The following is a 14933-nucleotide window of genomic DNA, read 5'->3' on the forward strand; positions in this document are numbered from 1 at the left end:
GGGATCCCTGGGTGGCTCAGCAATTTAGCGCCTGCCTTTGGCCCGGGGTGCGATCCCGGAGTCCCAGGATCGAGTCCCGGGTCGGGCTCCCGGCATGGAGCCTGCTTCTCCCTCTGCCTGTGTCTCTGCCTCTCTCTCTCTCTCTCTCTGTGTCTATCATTATTTATTTATTTATTTATTTATTTATTTATTTATTTATTCATGACAGACGGGGGGGGGGGCAGAGACACGGGCAGAGGGGGAAGCAGGCTCTATCCAGGGAGCCCGACATGGTACTCGAACCCGGGTCCCCAGGATCACACCCAAGGCTGAAGGCGGCACTAAACCACTGAGTCACCAGGGCTGCCCAGGTATGGGTGCAAATTTAATTCGCATCCCTGTTCAAGCCGTGTGCTGGCTGGGTGGTTGGGCGCTGGCTGGGTGGCAAAAGGCAGGTCGCATCTCTCTGTTCGCCCGTGAAAGAGAGGCGGCTGCATCACAGTCTCCCTAACGTGACACCTGTTTCAAGGATTCTCCAAGTCAGAGCATTTACCGGGTGATTGCTCCACGCTCAGGTCACGGCTGGACTTTTTTACCTGGTTCTTGCCAGAAAGGTGTTGGGTCTCATTGATCCACCCGTAAATACGGGTTTGTGCTGGAGTTTGCTCCATTGCCAATTTAAGTACATTCAATAATTTTGCTGCTTGGTACAGAATAGACACTTAATAAAACTTCATTAAAGTAATGAATGAATGAATGAATGAATACACCAAACCTATTCTGTGACTCTCGATTTGGGCATGGATTCTTGTTGAATGGGGCTCTATAGGGGTGAGTTTGGGCCACACTAGGTCTTGGATGAGATCTGACGTTGGAGGCTGTCCAAATGTGCATTCTAGTTGGATGGGGAGGCTAAAAATGAACTCAGATGGGCAGAACTCAGGAGTCTTCAGGCTGGAGGAGAGTTATTTGGTTGGATGTGGCCCTCTGTTGTAATCCCACCCTCCAGAGACCCTGAGGTTCAGGTCCCGTTGTGGGTGACCATGGCAGGCCTCTGCTCACAGTCAACACAGAGGCCTGGTCAGTATGGCATTTTATTCTTAGCTCCAGATGCTATAGGTATCTCCTAACCACCTCTCCCTCTTCCCTTCCCCAACTCCCATCTAGCTGAGCCTGAAAGGTGTTGTCTAAGTCACAAGAACCAGATGCCAGACCTTTAATTAGTTCATAAGCCTTTATTTGGAGAGGCATGCTTGTGGAGCTAGCCACAGCTCTTGTGCTGCACAGAGGCAGTTACTGAAGCAGTCTCCCCTGAACTAGGGAGTGTAGACTCTCCTCTGCCAAGGCTAGTTAGTTATGCCAGAGGTCAAAGCACCAAAGCTTGATGGAGAAGGTGTGTGCTTCACTCATCTGAAGGCCACATATGAATGAGGGCAGGGAGGTGAGTGGGGTTTAGAAGGTGAGTGGGCACTTAAGACTTAGTAAAAATGGAAACCTGGACCTTGTGTCTTGTCCCTTGACCGTCCAGCTACTGTGGTATGACCCCGAGGCAGGGGTTGTTCCTCTCTGAGCCTGTTTCCTCATCTGCAGACTGGGGTAATAGTGTCTGCCTGGAGAGGAAATGGTTCCTGCTGACCCCAAGTTACCTGCTTCTACTGCTCAGGCCAAGTAAGGCAGGCAGGGCACTGCCAAAAGCTGTCAGCAGGCTTTAGAAATATACCAGAATTTGCTAAATGAGGGGTGAGGGTAAGAGGACAGGGCGTTTAGTCTCAGGCTTTTGTGGGATTTGGCCAAGGCCAGGGGCCACCCAGCATCTCTCCTCCTGTAGGCTGCAGGAAGAGAGACAGACCTGGAAGGATGACAAAGATGAGCTAAGTCTGGGCCCACTCCCACCAACCCGGAGGTGTATGCATGTGTGCAGCTGTTGTTGCTTCTCCATGGCTAGAGTCTTGGGGGCAGGACTGGGATCTTTGGGCTGGATAGAGATCAAGAGAGGCCAGTGGCCCCCCAGATGCTTTCTTTAGTGGCCCTCAAGCCCAGGAGGCCTTAATGTCAAATGGCCCTGCCACTCTGGAACAGACCTGAGGCCTTGGAGTGAGCCAGGCCAAGGTTGGGGCAGGGCTACAAGAAAAGAGGCACTATTTGAAGTGGGACAGGAAGTAGGCAACAGGGTAGTGGGGCCCATCAATACCCAGACCCTGGCAGAGGCCCAGCAGGCGGAGACGAGCCTCAGCCAGGCTGGACCCAGTGCAGGCCACACTGCAGTAGGGCTCCTCATATTCACCTGGCACCAGGACCTCCTCCAGCAAATTGAAGCGCACTAGGCCCTGGTCATGAAGAGCCTGCAGGCTCTCACGGCTGGCGGTAGAACTCAGCACCTGCAGGTGCTGGGACAATAGGCACATGACACCCACCAGGTGGCCACGGGCACGTGGGCGCATAGGCAAGGCAGGCCGCAGGCCGCAGGCCACCATAGCTGCAGCCAGCAGTAGGTCCACACCATAGAGCTCCAGGATCCAGTCTCTCAGGTAGAAGCCACCCATGCGGGGATTGATCTCAATGAGTTTCGGCCCCGCCGCAGTCAGCTTGAGCTCCACATTGAAGACCCCATCCAGCAGCCCACAGCCCAGGCAACAGCGGAAGGCTGCCTGCACCAGCTGTGCCTCCTGCTCTGCTGCCAGCCCCGTGGGCATGCAGGCTGCCGTCTCAGTGAAGCCAGGCAGCCTTGTGGGGCCATTGTCGGAGACGAAGGCAGCCAACAGTCGCCCACCAAACAACACCAGGTCCACATCATGCTCGGTGCCCTCAACAAACTCCATCAGCAGCATGGCATTGCCCCAGCCCAGCCCAATGCCAGGGTGGTCAGCTTCACCCTGCAGGTCACGAGAGATCCGGGAAAAATGTTCGTGGCACTGTGGTGCATCCTCCACCAGCCGCACACCCACTGCACCTGCCCCAAATTCCAGCTTCATGACACCTGGCAGGGGCACCTGATGGACGGCCTTCTCCACATCAGCTTCACTCTCCAGTGGGCAACAGGGCACAGCGTGGAGGGAGGGTGCAGGCCAGGGTGGGCCATGGCAGCGCAACAGGTGCAGCTGGGTGCAACTCTTCTGCTTGGCCAAGCGCATGGCAGCTGGTGGGCTGCAGGGCAGACCCAGCTCCTGGCAGAGCAAGGCCGTGAGCACTAGGCAGTCATCCCAGTAGGAGAAGCAGCCATCTAGCTGCAGGCCACGTGCCCGCACCAGTTCTGCCAGCAACCGTGCATTCTCTTCATCCCTCCGGTGCTCCGTCACATCAAAGTGGATGAAAGTGTGCACCAGCTGGGATGCAAAGTGGTTGGGGTCTGACTCCACCAGGTGCAACTGCAGAAACCACCAGAGGACAACATACCCAGGTCAGCCTGTGCTGGATGCTGGGGAGATTGGATGGGGCCTAGAACATGGTTTTGGCCCTCAGGAGAGACAGATCTACCAGTTCTAGGTGTTCAAAACATATTTGTTGATGATTGACTAAATGGAGGGTACAGAGCGGACACACCTAACCCAGCCTGGAGGGGAGGGAAGGCAGCCTCAAGGGGCAATGCTTAGGCTGGGAGCTGAGTAAGTCTCAGCCAGAGGAAAGACAGCGGCAGAGGGAAAGAGTGTGATCTGGGTTGGCAGGGCTGGTGGGCTCATTCTAGGGAAACTACCAGGGATGGGGTTTGGCACAGTTGGTCTCGTGTCTTTGGGCATCATGCTCTTGGTCGTCATACACCTAGGAGTTCTGACCCTGGAGGTGCCCACAGAGCAATCTAGTGGGGCTCTGTGCCCCAAATCTCACTGGCCGCTGGGTGAACACTGACACCAAGCAGCTGGTACCCAGGGCAGAGGCTGCTCCTGAAGAGACAGGAGAGGGCAGCAGTCAGCCCTATTACACTTTGGCAGCATGAGGAGTCCCAGTTCCAAGTGGAGAACACAATGTGCAAAACAGAGTGAAGAGGCATAGGAATGGCTGGAGGGGAGGATTCCCAAGAGGGGGCTGTACTGTGGAAGAGGGGAGAGGAGGTCACTGTGGTAGATTAGGGCCTTCCCGGTGGGCTTATTTCACCTGGCTGGGATGGAATTCCGGCAGAGAGCCAAAAAAGAGCTCACAGTTCTGACATGGCTGGGCGGCGGCCCCACCCCTCCTCCGGGACTCCAGAGCCCTCAGCGGGCACGCCCAGCGCAGGCTCCGCCCCCAGCGGTGCTGGCCCCGCCCCAAGCCCTCCAATACTCAGGCGGGGACTTCGGGCCCGCCCCGCGCCGCGCCCCGCGCCGCGCCCCGCGCCGCGCCCCGCGCCCCGCCCCGCCCCGCCCCGCGCCGCGCCCCGCCCCGCGCCCCGCCCCGCGCCCCGCCCCGCGCCCCGCCCCGCCCACCTTGAGCCCGTAGTCTCGCGCTGCCTCCCACACGAACTTCTTGCTGACGCCGCCCGCGCCGATTAGCAGCAGCTGCTTGCCCTCCATGAGGTAGCGCGCCGAGCTCCGCAGCATGGTCTCCACGAGCGGCGCGGCCGCCGCCTCCTCCGCCGCAGCCGACCGCGCGGCCCACAGCCCCTCGAGCGCGCCGCACGCCTCCAGACACAGGCAGCCGTTCAGCTCCAGGGCCACGGGGGTCAGCGTGCGGCCTGCCACCGTCAGCGCGAAGTCCACGCCTGGGCCGGCGGGGGGCGCGGGCTCAGCGCGGCTGCCCCCCGGCCTCCCTCCGCCCCACTGCCCCCCGGCCCGGCCCGGGTCGTCCACGCTCACCGAGGAAGTCGGTGCGGGCCCGGCGCCCGCCGCGCTGCTCAGAGCTCAGGCCGGCCTCCAGGGCCAGCACGGCGGCCAGCGCGGCCTCGGCCGCCGCCTTGACGCGCTGCCGCACGACCGCCACCTGCGCTGTCTCACCCAGGCCGCACCAGGCCAGTGCCATCTCCAGCGTCTGTGGCAAGGCGCTCTGGTGCCGCAGAGGCCGGTCCTCACGGCCCACGCTGCACACCACCTGAGCAGGATCTGGCTGAGGGTGTTGGCCCAGGAGGAGCCTTCCCCGGACTAACACCCCCCCCCAACACCACCACCCCCGCCCCTGCACACCTACCCTAGTGCCGAGATCCAGGTCGGACCTCCCGGGGGACATTCAAGCAGCTCAGTCCTCCACTGTGACTTACACTGCACAATGACTTACACGGCACAAACCACTTCCCCTGCCACTGCCCACCTGGTCCTTTAGACCCTGAGGGGATTCTATGCAGGCTTCCAGGCCCAGCTGGGGTCTCTGCTCCCTGAAGGCTCCAAGCATGCTTGCTTCTAGCTCCTGCGGGGGGGGGCTCTGCCACCCTGGTGTGGCCCACCCTAGACCTCCATGAGGGCAGGTTTGAGAGACTCTCTCTCAGGTTGGCTCAGAGCTGTGTTCCCAGGAGGGTCCTCAAGCTGCCTTGGATTCCCCAGCTTGGAGGCCCCTCCTAAAGGACTCCAGACACTGGAAGTTCAGGGACCCTGGGTCAGCCTCTTCTGTGGGCAAGAGCTCCCTGGAAAGAGGATTCAGCCCTGGGCCCTGGTACCCAGTGTGGAGTACCAGGCAGAGCTCCTGAGGCAGGAAGGATGGAGAGGGAGGGAAACCAAGCGTCAGACCCAGGAGTCCTCGTAGGGGACCAAGATTTTCCCCAAATATTATGTCTTCTGTCTGCCCTGAGACCCTCAGCAGCTCAGGGCTGGGGTATGGCAGCAGGGTGAGGAGCTGAACCCAAGCCACGCTCACCTTGCTCAGCAGGGGCTTGTCACCCTGTGTGCGACATACCACAGCACAGATCCGCACAGCCAGCCCGGGGCCAGGTGGGGGACTGCCTGGGGAAGAACAGTGAGGCCTGAGCCCAGCAGAGGGCAGTCAGGAGGCTGAGCCAAGCTCCTCGCTCCTGGCTGGCCCTGGTGGCTCTCACCTGGGAAGGGCAGCCGGGCAGGTGGGCACACAGCCTCCACCAGGACACTCTCTTCCTCTTCCAGTTTCTCTAGCAGCGCCAGCACGGTGTCGACCACTGTCCCCAGCTCTACTCGTGGGTACAGACGCAGTGCCTGCTGCCCCCGCCAGCGCCAGCCACTGAGCTTCACAGCCACCTGCAACAGAGAGGGGGAGGGAGCCTCCTTACCACCCCATGTACCCATGGGGTACCATAAGATCCAATGTGTAAACTGAGGTAAGAAGGGAGGGGATTGCCACGGAGAGATACTCCAGCAGTAGGGCCCAAAGTTGGGGACAACTTCCCAGCAGGACTAGGTAACCATCCATGGGTCCCATCCTGCTGGCATCCGCAAAGACCTCGCAGGCAGGAGCCTGTTACCTGCAGGGCATCCCCCAGGGCCTCAGAGTGCAGAAAGGCCCCAACTTCCTCCTTCACCAGCGTCTCCTGGCCTTCTTTGCCGCTCAGCTCCACCAGCCGTAGTCCTGGGCTGGCATCCCCTCCCCGCAGCAGTGCTGGTGGCTTATAGGTGAAAGCCAGGGTAGCTGGCACAGCCACACTACCCTGCTGAGCCAGCAGTCGCCTTGTCAGCAGCCTGTCCTCCAAGAGCCTCGCCAGCTCAGCCGAGGCTCCTGTGGGGCAGGTCAGGTCACGGGCAAGTTCAGCTGCCTCTCGACCCCTGCCAGGTCCCGGCCCCAGGCCCGCCAGGAAGTAGGTGGCTCGGCGTGGGGGGACAAAGTCATCCAAGAATGTCAGGCCCCCTGGATGGAAGCTCACAGCCTTAGAGACCAGCAGGATCGCCTCACCCGGCTGTCCAGGTGCTGGCACCTTTGTCAGCCAAGCAGGGGACAGGCAAAGGAGCATGTTTCCTGTGGGCAGAGGGAGGAGGGTTGCTGGCCAGGGAAGGCTTAATGCCCCCATGTCCTCCACCTTCAGACCAGGCCCCTTGGTAGTAGGGGGCAGTTGCTCCCAGAACCCACCCCCACTCAGAGCATGGCAGCTGGCCCAGTGGAATGCAGGCAGTTGCCAGGGTCAGTGGGTATTTTGGGATGTGGCCGGGCCAGGGCAGGGCTGCCCTTTCTGTAGGAGCGGGTGGGGGAACCTGGGCACATACTCACCCGGGCTCTGGACCCCACCCTCCAGCAGCACAGACAGAAAGGTACTGGGGGAGCCCAGAATGCATAAGGTCACCTCCGCACCAGGGCAGCCTGCAGTGGGGTGGGGAGAACATTGCCAAGCTCAACAGGGGCTCCCCCTGCTATCTTTCTACCTCCCCTTCTCTGCCACATAGCCCCTCCCTCTGGGGCTCCCAGATCCTTCCCAATGTGGGATGACAAGGGTAGAAAGGACAGAGAAGACGCTGGAAAGGGAAAGGAAAGCTGCTTGCCCATCCCGCCTCGTGAGGCTGGTTCCCTCCTCTCTGCAGCTAGCCTGGAACATACTAGAGCCTGGCTAACTGGAGACCTGGGTTCTAGCCTGGGCTCTGACACTGAACTTTCTCTGTGACCTGTGGCCCCCGTGCAGTGCAGCAGTGGGGAGGGGGGGGGTGTCCCTGTGCCTCATTTTCCCAGTCTGTGATGTTCATATATTCTAGCTGTGAACCCTCTGTCTACACAAAACCTTTGTGGCCACCTAATATATAAAACAGATATAAAAATAAATAAATAGAATAAAACAGATAAAGCAGGGGAGGAGTTCTGGGTCCCAACTGTTAGCTGCTTCCACAGCAGCCCCCAAGACAGTTCTATAGAAGCTAAGGCTCCGAAGAACATGGCTTACAAATCCCATGGCTGGGTCTCCTGGGGACAGGAGGGAAGCCTTGATCTCTGACTACTGGTGCCAGGTGCCCTTTGAAACAATGCTTGCCTGCCTGAAGTTGACTGGCCTTGCCTCCCTGGCTTCAGATCCAGCCAGAGCCTGGGGGAAGGGGCTGACCTTGACAGGGATGGGAGGCGGGATGGGCAGAGGGCGTCTCCCTCCCTCCCCCTACAGAGAGCCCCACCTCCTCCACGGAGCCCTTGGGCACCTGTACGGGGCACATGGCTGCGGTCCTGGGTCTCCGGAAGGCCAGCTTGCTGCAGACAGCTCTGCAGGAGGCTGTAGTAGTAGACGGTCCAGGCCCGGGCCTCCGCCCCCTCAAGGGAGCCTTTGCAGTCCAGGCCTACATCGTGGCGCCAGGTGCCAGGGAAGCAACCTGGGGGTGGCAGGCCAGAGCCTCCTCCCCATGGGCCCTCCTCTTCCTCCAGGTCCTTGGACCCCAGGGGGCAGTCCCACTCGGGACCCAGTGCATCCAGGGAGAGCTGAGATGGGCAGAAGCGGTAGGTCTTGGGCAGAGTGGGCAAAGGGCACATTAAATCACCCAAGGGTATAAGCCCCTCTACATCCCTAACCTTGGGTTATGTTCAGGGAAGACGCTATCCTAGGAGCCAGGAGAGGATGGAGTTGGATTAGGGGATAAAGGGCCAGTCACCAAGAACATGTAGGTAGGGGTGCTTTGTAAACCATAGGTGCCATGCTCCAGGGGATGGGGGTAGAAAGTGACATGCTGCTGGCTGGACCACTCTCCCCCATCCCTTGCCAAGGCCTGCCCTAGCTTGGTTTCCAGGACCAGAGGTTTTGGGTTTTGGTCTGTTTTGTGCATGGAAGCAACTCTGGCACTTAAAACAGTGTCTGGCATGTCATAGCTGCTCAATAAATGTTGATTGAGAACAGATGAATGAATGAACCAAGCAATCACGCTTGAGCTGCTCATTTCTCTGGCCTTGGTAACCTATCTACCACCATCATGGAGCTCTGCTGAGACCTAAATGTGTAGATGAATCTGTTCTGCTGCCAGCCAAGTAGGCCTTGAGGACCTACTATGTGCTTGGCCCGGTCCTGGGTATTGGTAGGGAAAGAGCTGGTGCCCTTTTTTCAGATGTTCTGAGTCATGGAAATGCTTTCTTTGGATGAAATTTTACACCTCTGCCCCTCTCTGAGGCTGGCTGATGTCCACATGAGGCTGGCTGCTCAGAGACTCACTATAAACACAGGTGGGGCAGAGGTGAGCCTGTCCTCCAGGGGACAGGCTAGGCTACCTTGGGTAAGTTAGGAGGTTTCTTTGGGCCTTGTGGGGGCCTGGCACCACCCCAGGATGCTGATGAGGCTTAGGCTTCATTCCTGGGGAGACAGTGTGCTGTGGCGAGGAGGACAGGTCTGCGCCTGAGACCTGGGCTCGAATCCAGACTAAGCAGTTCCAAATTCGGAGCCTTGTGCCTTCTCTTAGAAGGTATTCCAAAAAGAAGAAGGTATGTTTCCCAAGAGCCCAGACTGCACATTCACTGCTATGTCCCCAAACCTAGAATGGTGTCAGATGCATAGTAGGAGCTCAATAAATGTTGCAGAATGAATGAATGCCAAAGGCAACCAACAGTGCTGTTCTCCAGGGCCGACGGACAGATGAAGCGTCTGGCACACAGTAGCTAGCTGTCCCATGGTACAGTGAGCGGGGAGCCAACCGAGTGCGTGCGGGTGATCACAGGTCTGAGCTGTCTGCACAGGGGAGCCCCCAGGGTGGGGTTTTGGGGGGCCAAACACTGCCCTCTGGGCTCTCCCTCTGGCCAGGGGCTTGGGCTTTTTGGGGGGAAGGAGCAGAAAAGACTCACCATCTTACAGGTGGAGTGGCTGAGAGATTGATGGCAGAGATAGAGGGAGAGAGACAAAGGAGGAAGTCAGGGCAGCTGGGCCTGTACCCCACCTCTCCACCCCAGCCCCTAAGACTCTGGGGTGGAGAGGTGGCCCCCAGGGCGCCGGTGTCCTGTCCCTGACAGATGTCCAAGACTGCCCCACCCCCACTCCAAGGAGGCAGTGGGATTTCTGCCGGGACCCTAGGGGTCCTGACCCCGCGCACCCCGCTGCCCAGAGCTCAGGCATCGGCTTGCGCCAGGCAGCGCTGGACAGGTCCCAGCACCCCGCCCTTCCAGCCGGGGGCGCGCTGGATCCCTGCGGCCCCCACTCCCGCAGCCCCCCTGCCTGGCTCTCCCCCGGGGGCGGGCAGGAGGAGCCCGGGTACCTGGAGGGCGGCAGCGGCTCGGTGGGGCAGGCGGGCAGGCGTGGAGCAGAGCGACGGCGGCGCGGTGGCAGCGGTGGCTGCGGTGGCAGCGGTGGCGGCGGCACAGCGGGGCGCGGGTGGCGCCGCTTTATATAGAAGCGACCGGGGCATGCCCAGTGCGGGGCGGGGGCGGCGCGGGGCCCCAGCCAGCAACCCCCCTCCGGCTGCCGGGTCGCTCCCGTCCAGCGCGGCCGCCCAGTCCGCCTCCGGGGCTCCAGGATGGGTCCAGGGAAGGAGGGCAGGAAGGCTTCGGGGAGCAGAGGGTCACGACGCTGGGCTGTGGTGAGGAAAAGACAGAGCCCAGACGGGGAAAGAGAAACACGGAGAGACACAGAGAAGAGGAGGAAGAGAGACAGAGAGGCAGAGACGGAGTGAGAGCAAGTCCAGAATGGAAGAGGGATGGAGGGGAGAGAGGGGAGGGGAGCGGGGCAGGGCTGTCGAGGGCAGAGACCATGGCAGGGCTGTCCTTGGCCTTTGGGGGTGGGGTGGCCAGGAGAGCAGTGGAGGTACACAGTCTGGAGTCCTGCGCCTGGATGGAGTCCTGAGCTCCCTAGAATACCCAACCTGCGGGAGTCAGTCTCAGCCATGGGCAAGCACTCTGCCCTATGGCAGACTCTCCCAGAAAGGCCAGGTTGGGCAGGGGTCCCTGGACACCCATGGGGTTCCTGCCTCACCACTCCTGGGCCCCCACCACCACCAGAGTGGGAACCAATTGGTAAGAAGACCCCATAAGGGCAATCCCAGTTTCCTGGGATACCCTCTGCCCTGCAAGGGGCCAAGAAGGAAGGGGTTGCCCAAGCTGTGGAGTTCTGGTGGATCTGAGCCCAGGAAAGGGAGTATGTATGGGATCTCCCTTGCCCATCAACACTTGAGTCTGCTGGATACCAGTAGTTACACCCAGTCTCCCCAAGACACACAACCTTCCACTCAGGTGTGCTCACTCCAGCACCCACAGAAAAACACTGCAAGAGACCTGGCTCTCGGCCACAAATTCAGAGACTCACACCCTTTCCTCGAGTGTCACAGTAGGTGGGTGTCCATCTTACCTCCAGCCATAGGACCTGGGCACCTTTCCTTTCTGATCTGAATCTCACTTTCCTCCTGCCTAAAATAAGGCTAGTTTCCATCTCACAGGGCTGTGGGGAGGATAAGCACAGGGTCCTGCATGCACCCACCACATGTAGGCTGTTGTTACAATTCCACCACCTTCCAGCCTCAAACCCACACTTTCTCCCTGCCTGTCTCAGAGCCAGAGACTTCCTGGGTGTCCTTGAGAGCCTCCTGGGCTGGGGGAGAGAACTGAGGGGCCCATGGCACTTGCGGGAGCAGCTTTGGGTATACAGAGGACCCACTTCTGTTTACCACTGAAGGCACTCAGAGGGGAGTAATGATTCATCCAGAGTCTGCCCAGCTCAGCCCACATTCCCCGCACAGCTTCCCAGGGCTGGCTGCTCTGTGCCCTCTCTGGAATTAGGTGTGGCCACTTGAGAAGTCCGTTCTCCTGATGTATGGGTAGACTGAGCTCCGCTGCAATCCCACTGGTGGGAGCAGGGATGAGGCACGGATGTTATCAAGAAACAAGAGCTTTGGCACCTAACAAGAGTTAAAAGCTGAAATGCAACTGAGTAAATTTTAAATATTTTATTGGCTTTAGTCAACGATTCATATATTGGACAGCATCCTATCTAGCAAATAAGAAAGGAGCTGCGAGGAGCTGTGCAGAATGAAAGACTTCTAAGCAGAAGGGAGCAAGGACAAGGAGGTTGTACTGGGCAAAAAGTGAGTTGGATTTTGCAAGGTTGCTTTCCTTTAGGGGATGGCAGAGATCTATCAGACAACCTAACTAGTGCTGATAGGTGATTCCTGATCCTAGTTTAAGATTGCATTTCTGGGGGCGCCTGGGTGGCTCAGTCCAACTCTGTTTTGTTTTTTAGGTTTTTTTTTTTTAAGATTTTATTTATTTATTTGAGAGAGAGCTCGCACGCATGTGTGTACAAGCATGGTGGCAGAGGGGGCGGGTGGTGATCTCTAGGAGACTGTGCTGAGGGGGAGCCGGATGCCGGGCTTGATCCCATGACCCTGAGATCAGGACCTGAGCTGATTATCAAGAGTCAGGCGTTCAACCGACTGAGCCACCTAGGCACCCCAAAAGTCTGGCTCTTAATCTCAGGTTGGGTTTCAATCTCAGGGTCATGGGATCGAGCCCTGTATTGGGTTCCTCACTGGGCATGGAGCCTACTTTAAAAAAAGAAAGAAAAAAGTTCTAGTTCTCTGAGAACGGAGTCTCGGTTTGGCAATGTGGGGCTTAACATAACCAATTCCATCTTAAACCTCTTGTTTTTTTTTTTTTTTCTTAAGATTTATTTATCTATTTATTCATGAGAGACCCAGAGAGAGAGGCAGAGACACAGGCAGAGAGAGAAGCAGGCTCCTCACAGGGACCCCAATGAGCCCGACGTTGGGACTCGATCCCCGGGATCACTCCCGAAGCTGAAGGCAGATGCTCAACCGCTGAGCCACCCAGATATCCCTAAACCTCTTGTTTTTAACACAAGCCATGCCACCACTGCAGACTCAGCTTTTTCATCCTCAAATGGGGATTATGATGCAAATTTCAGCCCAGGTGTGGCAAGGCAGGGGGCCTCTGGAGAAGATAAGCTCCCCTGCTGTGTGTCAAGTTTCCTGGCTCTGTCCCAGGGGCTGTGCGGGAGGGCTTTATGTGCTGTCTCTCTCTTCACCCTGGGAGGTAGCAGTTGTGATTCTCTCTGCCTTTTACCAATGAGCAAAGTGAGCCTCGGAGAAGTGATATGACTCACCCAAGGTCACACTGCTGGTGAGAGGTGGAGCTGGGGTCTTCCATCTGCCAGAGTTTATACACACGTGCACAGAGGGCAGTGTGGTCCTGTGCCCAGTTCCGGAGGGTCCTGGCCGGGCACCAGCTCTCATGGCGTTTGCCTTGTGGTTGCAGGAAGGAATGGCAGGGTCTGGGGCTTGGGGCAAGCAGTCTGGCAGAGCAGTTCTGCTCTGTCTCTAGCCAGCTAGTGGTGGGGTGAGGAGGGACCATGTGCCGGCTGTAGCCCAGAGCAAGTGAACAATCATCCTCAGAATAATGTGACTGATAAAACGATCTTGGGGCTGCGCATGGCGGGGGGGTGGGTGGGGGGAGCTCTTATCTCATTATCCGTAGGAGAAAAATCAATCACAGAGAGCGAGAGGACATTTCCTATGCAGGGACTTCGCAGGGAGTCGGAGTCTGGCTTCTGGACAGTGTGGGGATGGGGAAGCTCTGGGGTGAGTGGCAGTGCAAGATGGAGACCATGGGCCCCACAACCGAGGTGGGATCCATCTGCCTTTCCACTTTTAAAATTTTTTTTATTTATTTTTAAGTAACCTGTTTACCAAACATGGGACTCAAACTCACAACCCCAAGATCAGAAGTCCCATGTTCTTCCAATTAAGCCAGCCAGGGGCCCCTGTCCTTCCACTTCTTTCCTTGGTCCCCACTGCTGTCCCCTGGGCTGACCCAGACCAATGGACATCTCTGGGTGCCATTCCAGCTTCAGTCCCTGCAGGCTGAGTGCTGTCAGATACATGGCTTGGCTTTCCGGAGCAGGTTTGCCTTCTAAGCAGGTTTGTCAGGAGCTGGGGCTGCCAGGTTTACTGAGGATGGTTGTGCAGGTTGCTCACTTCACAAAGGCACTCAGGTGAGTGGTCACTTCCCCTCTGCCACATAGGGCTGCATGTGCCTGGAGGAGAGGTGTCTTTTCCCAACTAGCACACAAGTGCTGTAGCGGCTAGCATAATCTTGTGAGGACAGTGTGTGCAGAAAAGTGTTTACGTGAGGGGAGCTAACTCTCTTCTGGTCTGACACCCCCACATCCTACCCTACTCCGGTTCCCCACATAGATGTTTGATAATGGCACCAGCCCAGAAAATGCTTCCCTGAGCAGAAAAGGCATTGATTCCTCCCTAGCTGGAGAAGTCCTGCTGGAGACCATTTGCCCCTAGGGTCTATAACCAGGGGGACCCACTGTCACCATGGCCCAGCTCCCAGCCTCATGACAGGGGCTGCTGCTTTCCTGCTTCCCCACCCTCCGAACAGAAGAGCTGAGCCCTTGGAGGGCAGGGAGTTTATGAGCAGACTCCAGGGGTAGGTCCCCCCATCCTACCTTCCTAAGACAGCATTTGATGCCCAAGGCTAAGGGGTTGTGCACTTGTTACAGAGCCCTGCACCCTAGTGGCTCTGCCCCTTACAGGGCTCTTGGGCTGAGCACTCCCTTCCCCCTTTCCCTAGTGAGGCTGTGGGTATACTCCACCACCTAGGTGGGAGTCCAGATGCCTTCTCCCAGGACTCCAGGGTCCTGCCATGCCTGGCCATCCCCCACCCTGCAGGGGAGGGCCCCCAGGGAGGCAAGGCACCCATTCCAGGCTGCATGGGAGCCAGCCCTGTTGTCCTAGTGATGGCTCATGTCTCAGGCACCCTGGGCACCCACGGGGGCAATTATCAAGTGTGGGAGAGAGTTTCCACGGTGGGAATCCCCAGGGGTGTACTGAGGCTCTGGGAGTGGGTAAGGGCCTGTGGGGGCTTTCTCCTTTTGTCCTGGCACAAGAGGCTTTTGTTCCCGCTTGGCTGACTCTAGAGGAACAGCCCAAGGCCATGGGTGGGGAGCAGACTGGGGTTAGAGTCCCCCCTACCCTTGTGGGTCCTGAACCAATCCAGGAGGAAGGGAAGAATAGGAGATAGAGCCCCACCCCTGGGCCCAGCATCCAGCTGGGGAACCTTCCTCCCACCAACGCCAGAGCCTTACCTGGACCCAAGAGGCTGGGCGAGGTGGCTTACCATTGGCTCCTGTTGCTGGTAAACAGCTTTCAGCAGCCAATGGGCAGCCTCGGTGTATCCTGTGGGAATTTGGG

At 58.3% G+C, this 14933-nt stretch overlaps 1 protein-coding gene across 1 annotated transcript; it reads right to left on the reverse strand.

Moving 5' to 3' along the window:
* Positions 1-1194: 1194 nt before the first annotated feature.
* CARNS1 (carnosine synthase 1) lies at positions 1195-10073 on the reverse strand. The gene is made up of 10 exons (XM_038563753.1): positions 9981-10073; positions 9574-9592; positions 7956-8253; positions 7048-7137; positions 6311-6798; positions 5912-6086; positions 5734-5819; positions 4746-4977; positions 4377-4651; positions 1195-3344 (listed from the first exon to the last, which is right to left on the reverse strand). Exons 2-10 carry the CDS (start codon positions 9574-9576, stop codon positions 2118-2120), a joined length of 2874 nt encoding a protein of 957 aa, XP_038419681.1. The 5' UTR covers positions 9577-9592; positions 9981-10073; the 3' UTR covers positions 1195-2117.
* Positions 10074-14933: the final 4860 nt, after the last annotated feature.

This window comes from Canis lupus, chromosome 18 (assembly GCF_011100685.1).
Source record: "Canis lupus familiaris isolate Mischka breed German Shepherd chromosome 18, alternate assembly UU_Cfam_GSD_1.0, whole genome shotgun sequence".
In the NCBI taxonomy this organism is placed as follows: Eukaryota; Metazoa; Chordata; class Mammalia; order Carnivora; family Canidae; genus Canis; species Canis lupus.